Source organism: Pipra filicauda, unplaced genomic scaffold, assembly GCF_003945595.2.
Source record: "Pipra filicauda isolate LSUMZ 115617 unplaced genomic scaffold, ASM394559v2 scaffold602_size241134_pilon, whole genome shotgun sequence".
Classification (NCBI taxonomy): domain Eukaryota; kingdom Metazoa; phylum Chordata; class Aves; order Passeriformes; family Pipridae; genus Pipra; species Pipra filicauda.
Window position 1 is genome coordinate 90,659 of NW_024104757.1, and position 21,881 is coordinate 112,539.

Here is a 21,881-nt window from a genome sequence, read left to right on the forward strand (position 1 = left end):
CCTGCCCGGGTCTCCCCCCTGCCCACGTCCCCCCGTGCCCGGGCCGCGGGCACATGGCCGCGGGCGGCCGGCCGGGCACTAGGACCGCGCCGGGACCGCGCCGCGCGAGCCGCGCCCTCCCATTGGCCCGCGGCCCCCCCGCGCCGCGCCGCCATTGGCCGCGCCGGCGGACCGTGGGCGGAAGCGGCGCTACGGCGGCCGCGGAGGGTCAGCGGCCGCCCCGCCGTGTGTAACGCGGCCGCCCCGCGCTCCGCCCGCCCGGGATGCGGCCCCGGCGCCCGGGCCGGGCATGAGGGACGGCGGGGGGGCCGCGCCCAGCACCGGGACCGGACGGGAGCGCCGCGCCCGGGCACCGGCGGGGCTCCTCCTCGGTGAGCGGGGGCGGGCGGGGCGCGGCGCAGCGCCGGGCCGGGGGGCGCGCTGGGTCCGAACGATCCCCCCCGCGCGGGGCTGCGGGACGCTGGGACGGGGGTCCCGCGGGCGGCCCGGGGCTGTCCCGCCTGCCCCGCTCCGCCGGGGAGGAGAGGGAGGGGAGGGATCGGTGCCCGCCTGCAGCCGGGGCTCGGGGGGTCCCGGCGTTGGGTGTTTGCATCCAGGGGTGCGCTGGATCCAGGGATTCTTTGGATTCGGTGGCTGGTTGGATCCAGGGGTGGGTGGTTTGGATCCAGACGTTGATTGGTTGGATCCAGGGATTGACTGGATCCAGTGGTTGGTTGGATCCAGGGATTGATTCGTTGGCTGCATCCAGGGGTTCTTTGGATCCAGGGCTTGGCTGGTTGGATCCAGGGGTTGATTGATTGGATCCAGGGATTGATTGGATTTAGGGGCTGGTTAGTTGGATTCAGTGGCTGTTTGGGTCCCAGAGTGGGTTGGTTGGCTGGCAGGATCCAGGGGTTATTTGGATCCAGGGGTTGGTTGGTTGGATTCAGTGGCTACTTGGATCCAGGGATTGATTTGATTTAGGGGCTGGTTGGTTGGATCCAGGGGTTGTTTGGATCCCAGGGTGGGTTGCTTGGATCCAGGGGTTGGTTGGAGGCCATGGTGGGTTGGTTGGTTGGTTGGTTGGATCCAGGGGCTGGTTAGTTGGATCCAGGGGCTGGTTAGTTGGATCCAGGGGTTGTTTGGCTCCCAGGGTTGGTTGGTTGGCTGGATCCAGGGGGTGGTTGTTTTTCAATTCCTCGCTCCACCGCTATTTTTTTTTTTTTTCCCAGTCCTCCTGCACTGCTCTCCCTGAGCTGGGTGGATTCCTGCCCACATCAATGAGGGAGGTGGAGAGGAAAGCATGCAAATCCCTGCTGGGATCCTTTATTTTGTATGCACATGTACACACACACCTGTGTTACCTCCACAGCCAACCTCCACTAACCCCCGTGTGCTGTGCCGGGGGGCTGGAATCCAGAGCCCTTCCATGGTGGTTTTAAGGAGCAGCTCCTGAGAAACACAGGGATTGCTCTGTGGGCGTTGGGGGGAGCAGAATCCAGTCATTAGCATTTCTCTCTCCTCATCCTGTTCCCAACAAACACGATCCCCGTGCCTGACACAGCGGCGTGTTCGTGATTTCGGTCGGGCTGTTTATTTTTAGGGTCTCAGCGCCTGTTTGGAGGGAATAGTTGTTCCATCCCCATGGCAACGGGGCTGAGTGTATCATAAACATTGTTAAAGGAGAGCTTTTCCAGCTTAAATGAGACTTCCCTCTCATAATCAAGCTGGGATGGACGTGAACCATTTAACCTGTTGTTTGGGGTTGTTCCACAGTGCAGACCTTGCTCTGAACTGAGGATGCTTCTGCTTCACTCATTCCCACTGAAGCCAATTTAATCTGCTGTTGGTAAACATCCCCCTCAGTCCATCTTCAGGAGGAAGCAAGTGTAATCTGCTTAGGAGCTTCCAGGGAAATCAGTGTTTTTATGGCTTAGTCAGGAACAATCCCATCAGTGCCACAAACCAGGCAGGGACTGATCAAAGGTGCTTTGGGTTTGAAGTTTCCCATTCTCTCTCTTTGTCCTAAACCTTCCCATGCTCTCTGTGCTCTCATATCCTGAAAAAGGAGAGCTAGGAAAGGGAGACTGTTCATCAGATTGTGGAAAAGCAGGGAAATGAGGTTTATCCATAAAATTATCAATGCTGGCATGTCAGTCGTCCCCAGCCAGGGGTGGAGGGTCAGTGATTGGAGCAGCTGGAGAAAGTACTTTGAAATCCCCTTTTTCACTGTTTTCCATCAGTGTCAGTCGTGATGATCAAAATCTTGTTTGGTAACAAAGGGGCATCATTGTCTCTGTATGGAGATTTAAAAAAAAACACCCAAAAAGCTGTTTGGCTCATCCACTGCCAACCTGAGCCTGCAGCCATAAATCCAGTGGGAATCCCGATGCCACTGCTGTCCTTCGTGGCTTGTTTTCTGATCCTGGTTTGCTAATTCAGGAAGCAAGTGAGAAATATGCAGGAAGCAAGTAGAAAAATAACTGAGGAAAAACTAGAAAATACTAAGAAAAACAAATACTCATTTCTCAGGAGTTGAAAAGCTGAAACAGTTTGTTCCCGAGTCCCGAAATAGTTGTTAACACCTAAATTTCATCTGAAGCAACTTACATTTTTGAGCCAGGAACCCAAAATTTATTGCAACTTGTTTTGAGTTTTTTTTAAAAAAAAAAAAAAAAAAGAAAAAAAAAAGAGGCTTGGAGTGGGATTAGGCAGTGAAAACTCTGGATCAGCTCTTATCATAAGGACAACCTCCAGCATTTCCTTCCAGGGAACTTCCTGCCTCGATAACCACGACTTCTCCTTCAGAACAGGCTGATTTTCCTGACTCCTTTGGAAACAACAGGGGAAAACAAGGATTTATTGGGTCTAGGGTGTTTTTTTTGTCCCTTACTCTTACCTGATTTTACTAAGTTATTAGAGAAGGTACAATTTGATTGCTACTTGGAAAGCTGCCAGGGTTTGGAATTTTTTGGAGGGTGGTGTTGCAGGTGTGGAATTCTGCATCTCTGCTTTAATTCCTTGTGAATAATAACTTTGTTTTACACATATAACAGTTTTTAACCTGGTATTTCACCTGTCTGTGTGTTCTGGAAAAGGACTCAATACTCTTTCGTGCTTCCCACCACATCAGGGTATGTAAAAGCTGTTTTTTGGACAACAGGTTGGTTTTTTTTCCCCCTCTTTCTAAAATTAATTAAAATTGATAAAATCCTAAAAGTACCAGTTCAGGTGAGCCACCGTCTCAGGAGCTTGAAAAGGTTTTGTGAAAGGTTTATTAGTAAAGGGATATTTCCAGTGCTGTGCTAACGAAATGGTTGCCTGGTTGTATTTTGATAAGCACTTAATTAGATACTTTATCAGCCGTGTCCCACCGCCCTGCCCCTCTACTGAAATAAAAGGGGTTGGGCAGCCACTTATTTATGAATTTTATTTAGTTGCCTGGACAAAGACATTGAAAAAACCTGATCAGACTTTTGAGGTTTGGAACCCGGCCTTGGGCCTGTGACCTCCAAAAGTCTCCTTCAGCCAACCCCGTTGTTTGTTTTCCTGGAACAGCTCTCAGGGCCTTGTGTCCACAGGAATATTGCACAACGGGGCAGGAGTTATTGTCTCCAAATTCCTTCTGTTCACACACCATGGCCATCTCAGGCTGCCTGAGGAACCCTGGGAATGGCTCTGTGGGGTGAAGCGTGACCGGTTCCGTGTTGGACTCACAGCACAAGCCCGGATTTCCTGGAATTTCCTGGAGCTGAAGCCTTGATTTGCTCGCCTGAACGTCTCACCTGTGCCACTGTGAGGTCCCCCAGACCTGTTGCTGCCTTAATTTCGTTATTTTTGAGCTGAGCAGAGGTTCCTGTGTCTCCTGAGTGTGACAGCTGTGACCCAGCCGGTTCAATCGCGGTGGTTTTGTCCTCGCTGTGTGACCGTGTGACATCCTCCCTTTCCTTTTGCTCCATCTCTGTTCCTGTGTGGGTTTTACTCAGCCCATCTGCAGAACTCATCAGGCTGCAGATGCTGGTGAGAGAGGCTGTTGGAACGAGTGGAGGTGAAAGATTACTGGGGATTACTCGGTGTCCAGTCAAAGCACAGGAAATCTGCCACAAGACCTTGAACACGGTTAGGCCAGGCCTAATTCCCCCCTCCAGTCCTGCCTCTGCTCCCTCCTCAGGGCCTGGCAAGGGGTGCCTGTCCTTTTTGAGCACAGAGGGAGTTTGTTTGGCTGCAGTCAGTGTAGCTGCTGGGTGAGATTAGGGTGAGATTGCCACGTGCCCGCTGTGCCACCCCTGGCTGCTCACCCTCCTTCCCAGGAGGTGCAGAGCCCGGGGCTCTGTAATCACACGCACGGGGCTGGTTGTGGCTGTGGCACAGATGCAGGAGGAGAAGTCGCCGGAAAGATCCATATCTCATGTCCTGGCCCTGCTGTAAACTCTGAGGCTTTGTAAAGTCAAGGCCCTGGAAGCTGCAGCAGCAGCAGCAGGAGAAGGCTCAGGTTTGCAGCCAAACTCTGTCAGCTCCTCAGTGAACTTCAAGGGTCATCCGTAGGCGTCAGAGAAGATCTCAAGACAATAATAGTGCTCTATTTTAGCATGCTCATTACAAAGTATAACTGCCCTCTGCCTCTGGCAACTATTTTTGCCTCTGCTCAGATGGTGCAGGAGTGGCAAGGCCGTTGTCACAAGCAGCAGTGCTGCCTCTCTGCCTCCTTCCCTCGTCGGCTTTTCGCTTTAGACCTTTTTCCTTTCTCCATGAAAATAACCTTCAGCAGAAAGATGGCTCGCAGGGGTGTGTTTTGTAATTATTGGTGCATTCATCCGGAAGAAAAAGCAATCAGATTTGTGCTGACAGGGAGCTGTGAGAGGAGGTTGGGGCCTTTTCATGGCATTTGAAAGAAGTTGAAATGCTGTTTGCATCGTTAATGCAGGGGAGGAGTGGGACAGTGGGTTCCTGTCCTCATCCTGATTTCTTTCTAACTAGTGGGTCTTTAAAATCCCTGCAGAGTGTGGGGTTTTTTTGAATAAAAGGGACAAGAGGATCTTCTGAATTGTGTCGGTGCAGGAGGGGTTTGAGTATGTGGCCATGGCGTGGATCCTCCTCTGCAGGGCACCTGAAGATGTTCTGGGCAGCACAAGGAGCTTGAGCCACTTCTCATCCCCGTGGTTGCAAGGTAAAGGCTCAGGAAAAGCAGCAGTTGCCTCCTCCTGCCCCAGGTGCTGGAGGAGGAGGAACCTTTTCAACGTGTTCCTTGGTTCTCAAACAAAGAGAAGTGCTCAGCTCGCCTCTGCTGGTTTTCATTTTACATCTTGTGTGATTTTTTTTCTTTTTCTTTTTTTTTTTCATACTCTGCTTTTTCCTGAAGAAACAGGAGTTCTTTGATGTGTTCTTGTGCTGTATCAAAGCAGCTTTTGTGCTGGAGTTAAGTGAGACGTCTTGGTTCACAATACAACACATTATACTTTCCCAGTTCACAGCTGCTCCTGGAGCCTGAAGATCCACCTGTGATCCCATTGCTTTGACCACTGTGGAGAGTTGTTTTCTGGCCTTCCCTTTGTGTGTAAAATCTTCAGAAAAACTCTGTGTTCCCTGCTCCATTGAGGTATCCATGAGGTTCCACTGAGGGATCTCCATCATTTCCTCTAGATGTACACAGTAAATATTGAGTAAAGAGGAATATGTGCAATATAACCCATCCATGAACAATTCCTGCTCCTGTTCTATAACACCAGGGTCTCAGTAAGACTTTTCCACCCTGTTAACGTGTCTAACACAAGACTTTTTAAAGCTGAGGGTACTCAAGGTGTCCTCCAAACTATGGCCAAAATCGTGACACCCCTAAAGCTGTAAATGCCAGAAACATCAGCAGGGGCTTGATCAATGTAACGCTCCAGTACAGTCTGGAACTCTGCCCCTGGGAGAGGGATCCTTCCAGCTGGAAAACCGAGGGATTTGGGCAGTATGAACTCATAATTTGGTAAATGCTCCTGAGAACGATATAGCTCAGTGCAGGGAAAGGTGTATTTTTTTTAATATCTTGCACTTCCCAGAATTTTGGCCACTCCATGTGTGCTCTGTTACTGAACTTTGTGTTGTCAAGAGTGCTGCTCTGTCAGCTTTGTGTGTCTCCAGCTGGATTCCAAACCAGCTGTGATTCCAAAGGTTTGGATGCTTGGCTGTGGCAGAGGCTGATGAGCTTTGAGCTACAGCGAGGTGGTACTTCCTAAAGGGAAGCAGCCTAATGAAATAATAGCAGTTAAATTCTGGGATGCAACCTGCATGGATTTTTTTAGGAGGAGGGGTAAAAAAAAAAAAAAAAAGCCTTTGCCACTCTGAAATTCTGTTGCTAATCTGATTTCCACGTGGCTGCCTCCCCTTGCATCAGTCAGCCCGTTTGGTGCAGTGCTGATCCGGGTTCCCAAAGTGCTGGAGATAAATGCAGCGTGGGAATAATCACTCAACTTCATCTTCCTGCTCTCTCTTAGCACGTATCCCTGGCATTGACAGCTCTGCAGATCCTCCTGTCTGCACGACACATGCGTGTGCCTCATCCCCGGGGATGAGGAGCCGCAGCGGGCACAGCCTCAGCCTCGGAGACACGGAACGTTGCTGGCAAACGTGGATTCCAGGCGGTTCTAAGGCAGAGCTGATCCCCTATGGATCAGCTGGCAGGCCATGGGAAGAGTCTGGAAGCACAGCCTTGAGTTTCTTCGAGTGCCGAGCAATTAATTTGGGCAAGCAGGGAGTTGTGTGTGCGCGGTAATTAGCGGGGAAAGCACCCTAGGCCAGCATAGCAGCGTGGTGTGGGTGTCCCTCAGGTGGAGATTGTTCCAGGTAATTGCAGCAATTTAACCGGCTCCATCGATGGCACGGCCCTGGGGAGTCACCCAGCCTGCCATGGGGCAGGGATTCTGCAAAACAGGTTCAATGGCGTGGGCTGGGCCCAAAAAGGCACCTGCCCCGGGGCACCTGATTTCGGTAGGAACGTGGAGCCCTGTGTAAACTGTCAGTAATCCTTTCTCGGGGCTCGCTGAACGCTGAGGCTCACATGGAGGCTGTTCCCTTCCTTATATAGGGCTGGATAAGTGCTGGGCAGTAATGAGATTGGAATAAAAGGCTTTGGGAGCAAAGATGAGCTGGCAGTCCTGGCTGGATCTTAAACTGAGCCCTGTGTACACATGGACTTCAAACAAGTCCTTGGACTTGATGCCTCTGCTTTGGTTGGGAACAGCACTTGGGCTCTCAGGCTGTGGATTCACCCAGATAGAAACCCCTGGACTCTTAGGTTTCTTCTCTGAGGGGAAAAAAATGTAGCAATTTTACATATAAAACCCCTTTTTGTGTCTTTTGTTATGGTGGTTCTTATTCCGGAGCACCTGGGTTTGTTTTCATTTCACAGGAAGAAGTTTAAACTGCATTAATTGTCACAGTTCTGGACTAAGAGAATCCATACGAGATGCTGAATTAATATTTCATCTGGTGTGTCTTATACTTCCCTTGTGCAGACAGAATTATTAGTGTCCTGCTTAAAAATGTTTGTGGAAATACTGTTTTGTGTAGTCAGATATGGTCAAGGAAAAATGACATCTCTCTGCCTTGTCTGTCCTTGATGAATTTAGACATGGAGAGGAAAACCACTCTGGGAGTTCAGGAATCAGCTGGCAGATATTAATCCTAGAAAGTCTCAGCCTAAATCGTTGGTGTAGGTAAGACATGGCAGGAATTGAGACAAGCAAAGGCAGCGCTTGAAATAATTTTTATTTACTTTCATGTTTACGCTCTTAGGAAAAAAAAAAAAGGGATGATACTTGGAAAGGAAAGATTTGAAAGAGAGGGGAGTAGGGCTGATGACAAAGAGGCAGAAGTGTGAACTGAAGGAAAATGGAGTTGTTTTGCTCTGGCATCTTCCTGGAGCTTTGCAGTTACTTGATCTGCTGTTTTTGAGGTTGGAGGTGGGAGCAGGTACGGAAAGGAGGCGGCGAGTGGGAGGTTTGATTTTTTTTTTTTTTAATTTTTTTTTTTTTTTTACCTGAGTGTACCTGAGCTGTTTCTCATAAAGCAGTACAAGCCAGAGTGGGTGAACATGGAACAACTTAGAAACATTTTTTTGGGGTAGTGACTCACTGCAACTTACCCAAAGTGACCTGATTTAGTTAAATGAGGCTAAATATAACCCATGTGAAAAGTACTGACATGTGGGAGGAGACGACAGAGTTGGCACTCAGCCTCTCTGTTCTGCAGGGAACATCTTTCACGACTGGTGACTAATAATTTTTACTCTTGCTGGCTTTGGAAATAACATCTCAGCTCCATCACCCCCTTGTAGGGAGAGGAGGGAAATGCTCTGGTAACCTGCCTCTGCTCTGCCTCTCTGCCTTGCAGCTCACTGCTATGGACAGTGCTATCACCCTGTGGCAGTTCCTCCTCCAGCTCCTCCAAGAGCCTCAGAACAAGAACATCATCTGTTGGACCTCCAACGACGGGGAGTTCAAGCTGCTGCAGGCAGAGGAGGTGGCCAGGCTGTGGGGGATCCGCAAGAACAAGCCCAGCATGAACTATGATAAACTCAGCCGAGCGCTCAGATACTACTACGTGAAGGTAACAAATCCCCCTCCAATCCTTAGCCATCTTTACCAGCCTAATGGGCTTTGTTTCCTTTTTCATCCCCTGCAAGGGGGCGGGTGGCTGTCACTCCTCTTCCTCCCAGGCTTAAGGAAGTCGTACTGGTTTGTTTAAAAGTGTTTTGTTTTTTTTTTTAATTTTTTTTTTTTAATCTCTTGTATCGTTGTGCTGCGTTTCCTCCCCGTTGCTTATTTGATAAGGTTCTAAGTGCAGAGTTTTCTCTTTGTGTCTTTGCTAACGTAAATTGTTGAATCCTAATCCCCTTTCCAAAAATGCATCCCCTGGCAAGGGTTAAAATCCTCAGCACTCCAGGTAAAACAACACTGGGAGATGATGACTGAGGTGGTGAGTGTTGCACCACCTTAAGATCTTTCCTGCAGTTGCCTCTACAAAAGGGCTTCAAAATAAGGATTTTCAGTGAATCAGCCCGAAGTATTTTTATTGTTCTCCGTGTGTTTAGAATTTCACCTCTAACATGGTCAGTGATTTCAGCCCAGCTGAGTGAGAAGCTTCTCTTGTTTAGCAAAATGTCTTCAAGACCTACCTTGGTTTCAATAAGCCGTTTATCCCACAACTGTTACCGGGCAAGTGTGGGAGATAAAAATAAAACAGTTTCTGAGGAACCTCAGTGGGTAGCAGGTGGTAAGTTACTGGTGTTTATTGTTGGGTGGCACAAATCTGGCTTTGTGCTGAAGAGATCTCAGTAATAATAATTGCATGATAAATGAAGATGATCTTAAGCCCGAATTGCGTGTGGCATTTCACTTAAGGAGCAAAACAAGTTTGACAGATGCTGTTTTGTGGTATTGAAGTAGCTGATTATCCTGCATTCCACTGACTAGTTCAGCTACTTATTTTCCTTTATTAGCATCTTATTAAGGATAAAAGGGGTTTGATTGGAAGTACCAGCTCTCAGTTCTGCAAAGCTGTAGAAACCCTTTAATACTGCAGGTTCTCCTGTTAGATTACCCTGACTGTACCCAGGGCAGTGATCCTTGAGGGGGTTAATGGGTAATTTTTTATTTTATTTAAAAGCAGGTTTTAGGCTGGTTTTGGTGTATTTAATGTCAGGTTAAGCTCACCTGTTCTAGTGTTTTGTCTGTGAGCTCTGGGAATGCTGCTCTGGGAGCGGGACTGAACTGCAGGAACGCAGTGTGGTTTTAAGGCAGGAAAAAAGAAACATTTTTTTGATGAAAGATTACAGGCTTTAATTCCTCTGCCTATTTTGGGCAGTGTTTGTAGGAAGAAAATTAATCTGAAGAAGGTCTAAATATACATGTGTATCTTACCCACAGAATATCATTAAGAAAGTGAACGGTAAGAAGTTTGTGTACAAGTTTGTCTCGTATCCGGAGATTTTAAATATGGACCCGCTCGTCGTGGGCCGGATAGAAGGAGACCCTGAACTGACTGGCTTTGGAGAGGTCAACAGCGCTCCAAAGGAGGTGGAAAACTGTGGGAAGGAGAAGTCCCAGTCGTGTGCGAAGTCCTCGAGCCGCAACGACTACATCCACTCAGGCCTGTACTCCTCCTTCACCCTCAACTCCCTCAACAGCTCCAGCGTCAAACTCTTCAGGTCCATCAAGATCGAGAACCCGGCGGAGAAGCTGACGGAGAAGAAGCCTCAGGAGCCGACCCCCTCCGTCATCAAGTTTGTCACCATGCCCTCCAAAAAGCCGCCCTCGGCCCCCCTGGTCTCCACCGTCTCCGCGGCTTCCGCCGCTCCCGCCGCGTCCTCCTCCCTTCCCATGGGATCCGAGGAGACCCTCCAGACCCTGGAGACGCTCGTCCTGCCCAAGTTAACTGTCCCCGAAGCTCCAGCACCTTTGCCAAACTTAACCAGCAGCTTCACCCCGACCCCCCCCATCTCCTCGGTGTCTCCCACTCTCCAGGTCCCTTCCACGCCCCCGTCGCCGCCCCTGAGCTCCAATCCCGACCTGGACATTGACACGGACATCGAGTCCGTGGCCTCCCAGCAGCTGGAGCAGGCCCAGAGCCTTCAGCACCAATCCCCAGAGCCCAAAGAGCAGGATTCATCCGTGCTGGAGAAGGAATTTGCCAATCACCTCTCCAGATCTAAGAAACCCAAAGGGCTGGAGTTGGCTCCCACTCTCGTCATCACGGGCAGTGATCCAAGTCCTCTGGGCATTCTGAGTCCTTCTCTCCCGACTGCTTCTCTTACTCCAGCACTTTTCTCTCAGGTAACCAAACTCCCTTCCTGGTTTCTTTTTTTAAAGTAACAATGGTGATTATGTTACATTTTAAACCAGTAAGGGAAGGCAAGTGGAAAATGAATAGTCGGTTCATTGTGTGGGGTGTTCTGAAACTCAGGATGTCCCTCCCCCCCTTTTTTTTTTTCTCTTTAATTAAAACCTAAGTTTTATTCACAGTTGGTATTAACTTCACCCCAAAAAGGTGCCCAAGTGGTGTGTCAGCCCTGCACGTCTGGGCAGGGTTGGCATGTGGAGGCAAAACCCAAACCAGCACCAGCAGGATCCTTTGTAAACCTTGCCAGGGAGGGACTGAATTATTTCAGAAACCCTAAACCCTGCCCTCATCCTTCAGCTGGTTCTGAAAATACTTTAAAAATAGAGAAGCACAGAGGTGTCTGTTTGGCAGCTTTTTTTACTCAAATATAGGCATTTAGTTAAGGCCAGAGTCTTGTGAGTGAACATGAACAGCAATAAGAGCAGCTGCTTAATTTGGTTGCTATCTTTGTGTGGGAAAGGAAAGCTTTTGTGTCTCATGGAAAACTTGGAAGAGAACTGAATCCAGCTAGGCTGTTAAATCATTCTGTATCTATTTAATCTCTTTCCTGTGATAAATTGGAATTAGAGTGAAGCTGTAGGGAAGCTGCTGATTGAAAAGCGAAATGGCTGAAGGCAGGGAAAAAAAACCAAGTGGAGTTGCTCTTTTGGCACCCTGGGAAGTGTTTGGCTGGTGAACCTGGAGCATCCAGGGTATTCAGAAGCTGGGTGGAAACTTGTTTTATTGTTCCTTATATTGTCATTGTCACCCAGACCAGGCTTGTGCCTGCTGTCTGCTCCTTTGGAGTTCCCAATCCCGGTTTTCCCAAGTCCTTGCAGGTGTTGTGTGCTGGATTGCTCTGCTGGAGGTTCCAGCAGGATTTGGCAGCTGTTGGGAAAAGAGGGTTGATTGCTCAGCCAGGGGAGGGAGAGCTGGATGGGGCTGGGAAGGGAGGAGGAGCAGGGACTGGGAGTTCCTGAAATTGGGAGCCAGCCCTGGCAGCTGCAGGAGCTGAGGTGGTTGTGGCTGGGCTTCCACGTGCTCTTGCTCCAGGGGCAGGTCTCACTCAGCTCTCCTGTCTCTTCCAGACTCCCATCCTGCTGACTCCCAGCCCTTTGCTCTCCAGCATCCACTTCTGGAGTACCCTGAGCCCGGTGGCTCCTCTCAGTCCTGCCAGGTTGCAAGGTGCTAACACCCTCTTTCAGGTGAGTTCAGCCAATCTCTCCCTGCTTTTCAGTCCCTTCCTCAATAGACCTGCAGGAATCAGTTACCCAAATACCTGCTGTAGAAATAAAATACCTGCTGTAGGTGCTGCCCCATCCCTGGAAGTGTCCAAGGCCAGGTTGGCCAGGGCTTGGAGCAACCTGGGCTGGTGGAAGGTGTCCCTGCCCATGGCAGGGGGTGGGACTGGATGGGCTTTAAGGTCCCTTCCATCCCAAACCATTCCATGATTCTGTGATCTCTCCATTCTGCTGTCTTTTGTTACTTGGAAATTCTCACCTTCGCTGCTTTTAATAAATAATTTTGTTCAATATATAAGAAAAAAAATCCCCTATTTTTAAAAAAAACCCCTCCTTTAGTTGTAATTCCTCGTGCTCTTCCCTCACCTTCCACTTTGGCATTGGAATAACCACATCTGCTGCCTGGGTTTGCTCAGGCAAAGGGTGGGATTGAAGTGGTTGCTTTTTGGGTTGGGATCTCTCATCTCCATGGAGATGAAGGAAGTAGCTCATACATGCCACGAGGATGGGGAATAAACAATGCACTGACCATTTTCCTCTAGAAATAGCTGATAATTAACTGAGGGACTATTTAGACCTGTGGTTTCCCAACAACCTGTATTAAAGTCACTTATTAATTGAGGACATGGGCAGTGCTCAGGGCAGGGATTGCTGTGCCACTGCTTGCAGTGGCATTAAAAAAATTAAATTAAAAGTAGAAATCCGAGAGAATTCTTTGAAGTTTGGGGTGTTTTTTCTTTGTTGTGTTTTGTTGTTTGTTTTTTTTTTTTCTACATGCACAGATAGGGGAGAAACAATGAATTAAAGTGACCTCTTGCCTAATCATTTTTGTTTTGTCTCTTAGTTTCCATCAGTGCTGAACAGTCATGGCCCATTTACTCTGTCTGGACTGGATGGACCCTCTACCCCTGGCCCGTTTTCCCCTGATCTCCAGAAGACATAGCACATGGAATTCATGGAAAGGACACGTTGGCAAACAAGGGAAAGATGGGACACTTCTATTTAACCACGTTTTTTTAAAAATGAGCAATTTATAATTCCACACAGAGATTCTCAACGATCGTAGTTTTCGCCATTCCCAAGTAAAAATGCCTTTTTTTTTGCAAAATTCCCTTTTTTTCTGAAGAACCCAGGTTGGGAATGTATATGCAAAGGCCTTAATAGGAGCTGCAGCTCCAGTTTTCTTCTCTTCCCTCCTTGGTTTGGAAGATTTCACGTGGTCAAAAAGGGACTTTTGGTCGGTGTTGCAGCAGCTGAGTCTGCACTGATTGCAGTGAACAGTGTCAGAGAAGTCTTTTCTCTGTGACTTTTGGGGAAAAAAAAAAAAAACAAACCCTCTGTTCTTCTGCTTCCTGTGCTTGGCAAGAAGATATCTGATCAGGATGGAAGCTGGCATTCCAGGAAATGCTTGGGAAAGGGGTGTGTGCACTCCAGCTTTGCCTGGGGGGGCCACGGTGACTTCTGCAGCAACAAAAACAGCCTGGTCTGTTCTGCTGTAAAATCATCTTGTCTTTTTTGCAGGGAGAAATTTTCAAGGACTATTATTCAGTGCTTCATATCCTGAGATATTGGACAATTTGGGAATTGTGGTGGTGTGTGTCCCACCAGCCCAACCCCTCGGAGAAGTGGTCTGGCTGGATCCTGGATGCTTCCCCTGCCCTCCCTTTGGTGGGGAGGTGAGGTCTGGAGAGAGAGAGAAATCAGTGGTGGGATGAGTTCCTTTCAACCCTCAGAGAGTTTGAATGCTGAAGTCCAAACATTTCTTGTGCCAGAGACCTCTTCCAGAGCTTGTGATCTCACGGCTGGATGAACAGGATGGTGGATTTTCCTTGGAAGTTTTGGGGGGTGGGTGCCTGTGCTGAGGTTGCTGCCTGGTGCTGGAGTTCCACACCCAAACAGTGGTGAGAACACAGATGTCCCAGCATTAACTGCTCTTTCCCACAGGTTTGGAAAAGTTTCCTGCTTTTCCACAAGTGGAGGAGCTCCTCTTCTACCAGCTCTTAGCTCGACTTTTGCATTAGAGCTGTTGTTTGGTTTTTTTTTGAGGAAACACTGACCCAAACTCAGGCTCAGTGTGTCCACCTGGCTGTAAATCTGCTCTTGCATTGCTTTTCTTGGTGGTGTGGATGGATCAAGAATGAGAGATTTAATTTCCAGAGCCATTCGAGACGAAACGAAATTTGTACTTAGATTTATTTTTTTTTTTTTTACACCTCAGGAGGCCTTTTAAGAGAACTGAGGAGTGAAAGGAAGGGAGATTTGTCCTCTCTCAGCCCCTCAGAGTCTGGATGTCTTGGTCTGTGGGTGCTGGGCCCTGTGTCCTCCTTCCACTTGGGGCATCTGATGTCAGGCAGCAACTTCTGTTTTGCTACTGAGTGCGTTGAGATGGGGATGGAAGGGAATCTTTTTCCATAAAACACCCAGTAGAAAACAGATGGGAGCTTCTCTCTCCTTCAGCATCCTCACTTGGCTGCCTGCAGAGTTTTCAGGAGCAGAAGATTTCGCAGCAAGAGGAGCTGACAGTGTTTGCTGTACATATTTGCACCCCCTTTCATGGAGAAGTTTGGTGAACTCAAAGCTTTCCAGAAGTTTTTTTTTCCCTTTTGCCACTTTTGCAGGCTTGGAATTCACTTTCCAAGGGTGTGACAGCACCCGAGACTTCTCTTCCTTGGTGGTGTTACCTTCCTGTGTTCTGACATTGAAACGTGTACAACCACTTTGTGTGTTCCTGACGTGACACCTGGGACAGGTGGGTGGAACAGCTGATTTTTTTTTTGGGGGGAATGGGGGGCATTGTTCATCCAGAACACCTGCCCAGTGGGAATGGGAGAAAAGAGTATTCCTTCTTCAGGTGGAGAAGCTCATGGAGTGACCTGTCTTCCTGTTGGGTTCTGTCAGAGGCATAAATGCTTCACATTTTAGACATCAGCAGATGCAGGATGAAGTTCCTGTGCCAGCAGCTCTTAAAATGTGCAATATTGACCTTTTCTTTTTTTTTTTTTTAATTATTATTATTTTTTTAATGCAGAAGCAAAGCTGCAGATGATAATTGAGAGCAGGCATCTGGAATTTTCTGGTTTGCATGGTGGCTTTTGAGTCTGCTCTAGAAAAATATATATAGCTATGTATAAATAGCAGCACTTTTTTTTAATGGTTGTTTTAGGTTGGCCAATTTGACGCCCACCAAGTGTGTGGACTTTTTGAGAGCAACATTGCAGACTAGGATTAGAATTTAAAAAGTACTTAATGAGCACTAAAAACCCTTGCAATTTAATTGCTTCCCTTTCCTTGTCCCCTATGGAGAAAAGCCAAGTTTATTTGTTTAAAAAGTTGTGTGTGTGCACACATGCACTTAATTCTCTGTGAACTTTTATCACTTTGAGCATAGGGTATGCAAGAGAACCCAGCCTGGGTTCCTGCTCTTCTCCAAGAAGCTTCCTAAGATTGCACTGCCATAGCTGGGGGAGAGCCACCTTTCCCTCTGGGAATCCCTTGTGCAGAGGAAGCTCATGTGGAAATGCAGCCTGGATGGGATGGTTTCTGTCTGGGAATATCCACTGAGGTGGTGGTTGCTTTTCCTTTCCAAGGGAAATCAAAATCCACGGAAGGGTTACAATCTTAGGAGGCAGTTGGGAAAGCACATGGGAAGGGCAGGGAAGGGAGGGGAGAGGAGCAGCTTGCTGCCTTTTCTCCATTCCAGCTTTCAGGTCACTTAAAGGGAATATTATCTTGTATATATGCTGCCTGATTAAACACACATTTACTGACAGGTATGGAACTGCCAGCTTTTTTTTTTGGATCACATTCCTGACGGAGCACAGGGTCCTGTGACTCCTTGGGGCTCAGTGATGTGATTGCTGGTTCTCTGCTAGGTCACTTCAGGAGCACTTTGCAGCTCCTTGCAACTTGTTTTTTAATTTAGTGTAGGGCAGGTGGGGGTTAACAGAGGTTCTCTTTTCCTGGCCACGGTGGCAGTTTGCACTGTGGTGGCTTAAAAAAGTGATAATGCAGCATTACAGAAACCTTTCCTTAGCTGCCAGTTGATGCTGCTGGAGTAGCCATGGGATTGTGGAATGCTTGGGAATATTTGCATTGGTTAATTGGTAGCTGGTGGTAGAATTGGACTGGATGAGCATCTTGCCTTGCTTCTGGAAATCTCTTTTCCATGTCACTGCAGAGTTGGGAGTCTCACCCTGCTGGTGCTGTGTGTGCCACACCCGAGAGCCCGGATTCTCGGGATGCCAGTGGACAGACAGTCCAGACAGACTGCCACAGACAGTCCATGGAAGCAGGAATGTGTTCATGACCCCCTCCAGTCACAGAACCATTCGTGTTCTGTCTCACCTGTGAAGGGAATCCTGGGGAGGAGGGGGATGGAGGAGCATTGGGGTTTTTTTTAAACAGCAGCTCAAGTCCAGAGCCTTGTTTCAGAACCTGAGCTGTTCAGCAGTGGTGGCTGAATGCAATTCCTATGCACTGCCTTTGGCACATTGGAGCTGTGTTTTGCAATAGGTCAGCAGGTGATAAAATTCCTTGAGTTGGAGAATTCAGTGTTTTAACTTGGAGCATCCTCAGACTTCAGCATCCACGCAGTCTTTGGGGTGTGTGAGAACAGAGAGGCTTTGCCTGTTCAGTGGTTCATTTGGGGTAATTTCTCCCTCTGATACGTTTTCAGACCTCAGATTTCTCACCAATAGATTCTTCTTGTGTTTATAGCGTTCCTCCTAAGGACAGTGAAGGCTGCTTAGGTGCAAATCTCCCTTTCCCCAGCTTCCCACAACGCTGAGCTGCAGCAAGGTCAGGTTCCCTCGGGACTTCAGCTCTCACATGAGAGCTCTGCAGGCTGAGGTGGGAGGACAGAGCTGTCCTAGAGCAGTGATGGCTTTCTCAGGTGAGAGTTTTGATCCACTTCTGTAGCGTTTTTCCCAGTGCTGAGCTCAGAACCTGCAGTTCTGACACGCTCTTGTCTCCCACGATTTATTCATTTAGCTTTTAGTTACCTTCTGCTCCTGTTTTATAGCAGTTTTGTGTGTACTCCTGTTTTATGATTTAACCTCTTCCATTTTTAAGGCATATTTGTTTACAATACATCTCAGTGTTGTATCAAGAGGCTCTCTTGGTATTGTCAGCTCTGAAAATCAACTACAGCAGTAGTTACAGAACGTTGTCAAAGGGTGTGTTTTAAAACTCGATGTTTTGAGTTTTTGGGTGTTCACAACAGTTTTGTTTCATTTCTTAAGTTCTCCTGCGTGAGAAATAGAATGTGTATCTGTAAGAGTAGAAATAGGGGGGGAAAAAAAAGAGACCTTCTGGCCTCTGAGGTCGTGGGGATGGATGGTTTATTTTGTCTTAAAAAAATCACAGAGCGCGGTGTTGCAAAGAGCCCCCCCAGGATGTCACACTGGGCAGATCAGTCCAAAATCCATGAGGATTGCAATCCTGGTGCTTAGAAGCTGTTCAGGATGTTTGGTGAGGTATAGGATGTCTTGCCTAAACAGGGGGTTTTGTGGTTGGATTGGAATTTAGTGAAGCTGGTGGGTCTGGACAGCAGGTCTGCTCCGTGGGGAAGCCTTTGGCCATCCCGGGATGGTGGGATGTGGGACATGCTGGAGCTGCTCTGCTGGGATCAGGGGCTGTCAGGTGAAGGCTGAAGGATAAAATGCAGTGACAGTTCTGTGCAGTTCTCCAGGGGGTTCCTGCAGGAGGCTCTGTCTTGGATCAGCCCCTGGGCACACGGAATTCCACCTGGAGCGAGTAACACCGACTGTGGAGGTAAGAGCTGGTCCTGGCCAGAGAAGAACTCTTGGAAATGGAACCAGATCTTTCTCCACAGCCTAATTTTAGTCATAAGGGTACAACAGAGGAGCTGCAAAGCCACAGGGATGGTACATCCCTGCAAATCTGTTCAGCAGCAGCAGCTCCTTTGGAAGTTCCCTGATGGACCTGGTGCCATCTGGAGCAGAAAAGTGAAGCTTTGGGTTTAGTGTCTCCTGGATCTTGGCCTGAGGTGTGTTATTCCTGCCTTTTTACCAAGAACAAACAGAAAGAAGGAGGATCTGTTCACTGCAGAAGGGGGATTGGTTTTGGGCTGAGCCAGAACCAGGCTCTGCCAGGTAGGAAAGCTGGGCAGGGCCCGAGTTCCTTCTTGGATGTGTGTGTTCAAGGATTTCCCTTTGGGAATAGCGAGATACCTGCTTCATAAACATTATTTTTGGGGGAAAAAAAACCCACCCTAAAACTGACTAGAATTGCTTTTTTGTTTACCCCTCCCAAAAAATGTAGCAGAAGGTTTTGCCTGTGGAGCTGTTCCAGCTGCCTGACGAGAAGCACACCCTGAGAGCTGAAAACTTGGAGGTTTTTTTAGATTCCTTGTGCCTGGAATAGCCCTGCATGGAGCACACGTGTGTCATGCCTGACAGGATGTGTCCAGGATGGAGTCTTGGCTTCCAAATTTGTATAAATACCCCTCAAAGCAGCCACTGCACTGTGCAGTCGCCACTTTTAAATATGTTTTGCACACCCTGGTGAGGTTTTTTGGGGGCTTTTCCTTTTCTTTTAGGACTCAAGTCAATCATGCCACAGCGTGGACTCGTTGTGTTGCCAAAGGGTATTTTTAAAAGCAGCTTTGACATTGCTGGATGCCACATCTCCTAAAAAAAAAAAAAAAAGAAAACAAAAAAACAAACGTGTCTTAAATTTGTCTGTGAATAGTTTTGTGTTCACGGAACAAAAGTTTGGACTCCTTTACTCGAAACACTTCTCTCCTGAGACCAGGCATTGCAGAAGGTTTTCATCTCAAATTGGTTGTGGCAGGGGGTGGAACAGGGAAATGCTGAACCTTCTGGAGAACAGGGACCTTCATGGAGACACTGAGTGACCCGGGAGGGGAGGCTGCAGGTGATTTTGGAGCCCATTTCAGCCCTTGAGCAGTACATGCAGCAGTGCTGTACCAATAACTGGAAGCTGTTGTTTTTTCTGGGATTTTTTATTTTAACTTTTTAATTTTTTGGGTTTTTTTTTCAGTTGGGGGTTATTTTTTCATGGTGTTTGTTTTTATTTTTTGAACACAGGAAGGCTTTGAGGGTGGCCTCTGCATGGTTCCTAAGTGTGTGCTGTGTGCTGGGGTGGGGTGGGGTTACAATACCTGGGTTTGCTCGAAGCTCCTTGAGATGTGTTGTGGTTTGTTCTTTTCTTTTCTTTCCTTTTTTTTTTTTGTTGTTGTTTTCTTTTTTTTATTTTTATTTTTTGGCTGGCATGTCTTAAATCTTCAGGCTTTGAAACTGCTTTCTAGAGTTGTGTTGACTTTTTTGTTCTGCTGTTGTTCAGTTGCACAGAGTTTTCTATATATGATGTGCTAGTTTTGACGTTGATTCTCTGTGAACAGGGTTGAGATTATTCCTTGTAGTTTAAAAAGAAACCAAGTTGTATCCTAAAAAAAACTCCCTTTTTCAGACCTTGTTTGTATCCTGTTGCAGTGTTACCAGATGGCCTTATGTACGTCACAGTGTTTTGTGATAAGTACAGTAGCACATTTAATGCTTATTTCCCCTCTGTTTTTATAGCTGAGAAGTGTATTTGTAATAACAGAGCCAAATAAATGGGAAAATTCTAGGTAAGGGTGGTGGTTGTCTCCCCTAATGGGTAGTGGGGCAGCTGGAATTAATCTGGGACTAAACCCTTAGACTGCCTTGGGAATTCTGAGGCTCTTGGCAGATGTGGATCGTGTGCCAGGGGCTTGGAAATCACAGCAGCTCCATTGGCTCCACCACAACTGCTCCGACTTCCAGGGGCTGAGAACCTGCTCTGGGGGCAGCTTTTGGGCTGGGAGAGGCAGGGGAGAGGGAAGTTTGAGGTAATTTTTAGCAACTTAAGCACCCAAACCTGCTGGGCGGTGGGAAGGTGGGCCAGTTTTGTCCTGTTGATTTCTGCAGTTCTGTTCTGGGAAGTGACTTCCTGATGCCTTCAGTGCTTTCTAGTCCGTGGCTGAATTTTTTTTTAGGCTGATCTGGGTTTTCTTTGCTGCTCCAGCAAAGTTTTGGGCTCCAGCAGCTCTGCCAGCTCTGCTGGGAGCAGCTTCTGAGCAGATTTCCCTGTCAGGTGACTCCTAACTCTGCCATGGATCCACTTTTACCTTCCTGTGATTTTAACAGGGGTAAAAATGACATTAGAGGCAGCGGAGAGAACATTTTTCAGCTGCTCTTTCCCTGAACAGAATTGCATTTATTTTTTTTTCTATAAATATATATATAGTACCAAGTCTGGAGACAAAGCAAGTTATGTTGTAGTGAGTGTCTCAACTTCCTACACTGGAGACTTTTCTAGACATGATCTTTTAGAGACAACTGTAACCTCACCCCTCTGGGGTCCTTGTTACAGTTGGGTGAACCTGCCTGGGACAGAAAAGCTTCTCAGTCTAACTTTCTTTTTTTAAATAATACCTTATAATAAGAGTATCTTAATGCCATTGTGTTAAAAAAAAAAATGCTGGTATGTAATGCAAGTACATAAATAGCCAAAGTTTTCAGTAATTGTTCAGTGTTAACTAAATTTTGCTTTTATTTAACCTTCCAAGATAACATTTAGGAAGACCTTCAGCATGTTGACGTCACAAAAGTCTGATCAGCTTGATTAGAGCAGAACGTGGAGTTATTGGAACACATTTCAGGTTTGAATACAATTTGGAGGCAAAGTTTTTTAAGATGCAAAACTTCCTTTGCACTGTAATGACACTTCAAATGCTGCTTTTACAGTGGCTCATTGGTAATTGTTATTCAAACATCATGAAGGTCTTTCCTGAGAAATCAGGTGACTTTTCTATTGCTTCGATTTTTGTGCAAAAAAGTTAAAAATAAAAAAAATCAATGTATTGCAATCTTTTTTAAAAACGGGGTGGGAATAGTTAAAGAAAACTATTTTATGTAAGAACTGACAGAGGGATTTGCTTTGTATAATGCAAGCTGGCTTTAAAAAAAGCATTGTAGCAAAATTATTCAAGTCAATCATATGTTAATAGTTATGTGCAACCAGACATGCAAAACAATTGTATTTTTTTAAATAAATATTTTTAACAAAGTTTCTGCTCTTTTTGACTGGTTTGGTTTTTTTTCAGTAGAGGAAATAGAAAGTTACAGCTGCAGGGCAGCTTGGGCTGTGAGAAGGAGGGAGGTAAAAAATCTTTTTACAGCATCACAAGCTGGAGACAGAGATGGAGTTGGGAAGTTTGGGGTTTATTCCCCAAACCAGGTATTATTCTGGTGAAAATTTCCTTTAATTAGCATTTTTTTCTTTAAGCAGCCCCTCTGCCTAGACCTGAGAGTGGAGATTTGAGTTGCCAAACCTGGTGACAGGAGCACTGTTGCTCTGGCAGAGCAGATTTAGCCCCCTGTTCTCCAAACCTGCAGGGACACACCGAGATTACTGAAGAGCTGCCAGTGCTGGTGTGGCACCCACTTCATCTGAGGAGATTTCCTTCCAAAGAAACCCCCTCCTTGCATTGTTCCTGCTCCTTTCCTCTGGGCAGGGCTGCAGAGATGCTCTCCTGGTGGGAGGGGCTCAGGAAGGACACTCTGGGCTGGGGTTTTCTTTGCTGCAAATGGGTTTTGCACACACACAGGCTTTTTTTCCAGGAGAGTAACAGTGGCATCCTGTGGAGCTGGAGAAGAACTGCAGCACATCCTGCCCGGGGTGGAATCTGCTCTAGGACTGGAATAGAATCATGGAATGGTTTGGGGTGGAAGGGACCTTAAACATCATCCAGTGCCACCTCCTGCCACAGGCAGGGACACCTTGTTTGCTCCA

General features: G+C 47.4%; 1 protein-coding gene across 2 annotated transcripts; it reads left to right on the top strand.

Annotated features, from left to right (window-relative positions):
- The first annotated feature begins 280 nt into the window (after positions 1-280).
- ELK4 (ETS transcription factor ELK4) lies at positions 281-21,155 on the top strand. Of its 2 annotated transcripts, none has more exons than XM_027727994.2 (5): positions 281-371; positions 8,356-8,571; positions 9,891-10,796; positions 11,931-12,047; positions 12,928-21,155. In XM_027727994.2, the coding sequence occupies exons 2-5, from the start codon at positions 8,365-8,367 to the stop codon at positions 13,024-13,026; spliced, it is 1,329 nt and encodes a 442-aa protein (XP_027583795.1). In that variant the 5' UTR covers positions 281-371; positions 8,356-8,364; the 3' UTR covers positions 13,027-21,155. The 2 variants fall into 2 exon arrangements, with proteins under 2 accessions (XP_027583795.1, XP_039243985.1); XM_039388051.1 differs by lacking the exon at positions 281-371 and adding an exon at positions 6,735-6,807.
- Positions 21,156-21,881: the final 726 nt, after the last annotated feature.

Bases quoted from the DNA above. Each gene is read 5' to 3' on its own strand.
- ELK4 (XM_027727994.2), top strand. From the start codon at position 8,365: ATGGACAGTGCTATCACCCTGTGGCAGTTCCTCCTCCAGCTCCTCCAA. The intron at 8,572-9,890 runs GTAACAAATCCC...TCTTACCCACAG, and splicing joins TCAGATACTACTACGTGAAG to AATATCATTAAGAAAGTGAA. The intron at 12,048-12,927 runs GTGAGTTCAGCC...TTTGTCTCTTAG, and splicing joins GTGCTAACACCCTCTTTCAG to TTTCCATCAGTGCTGAACAG.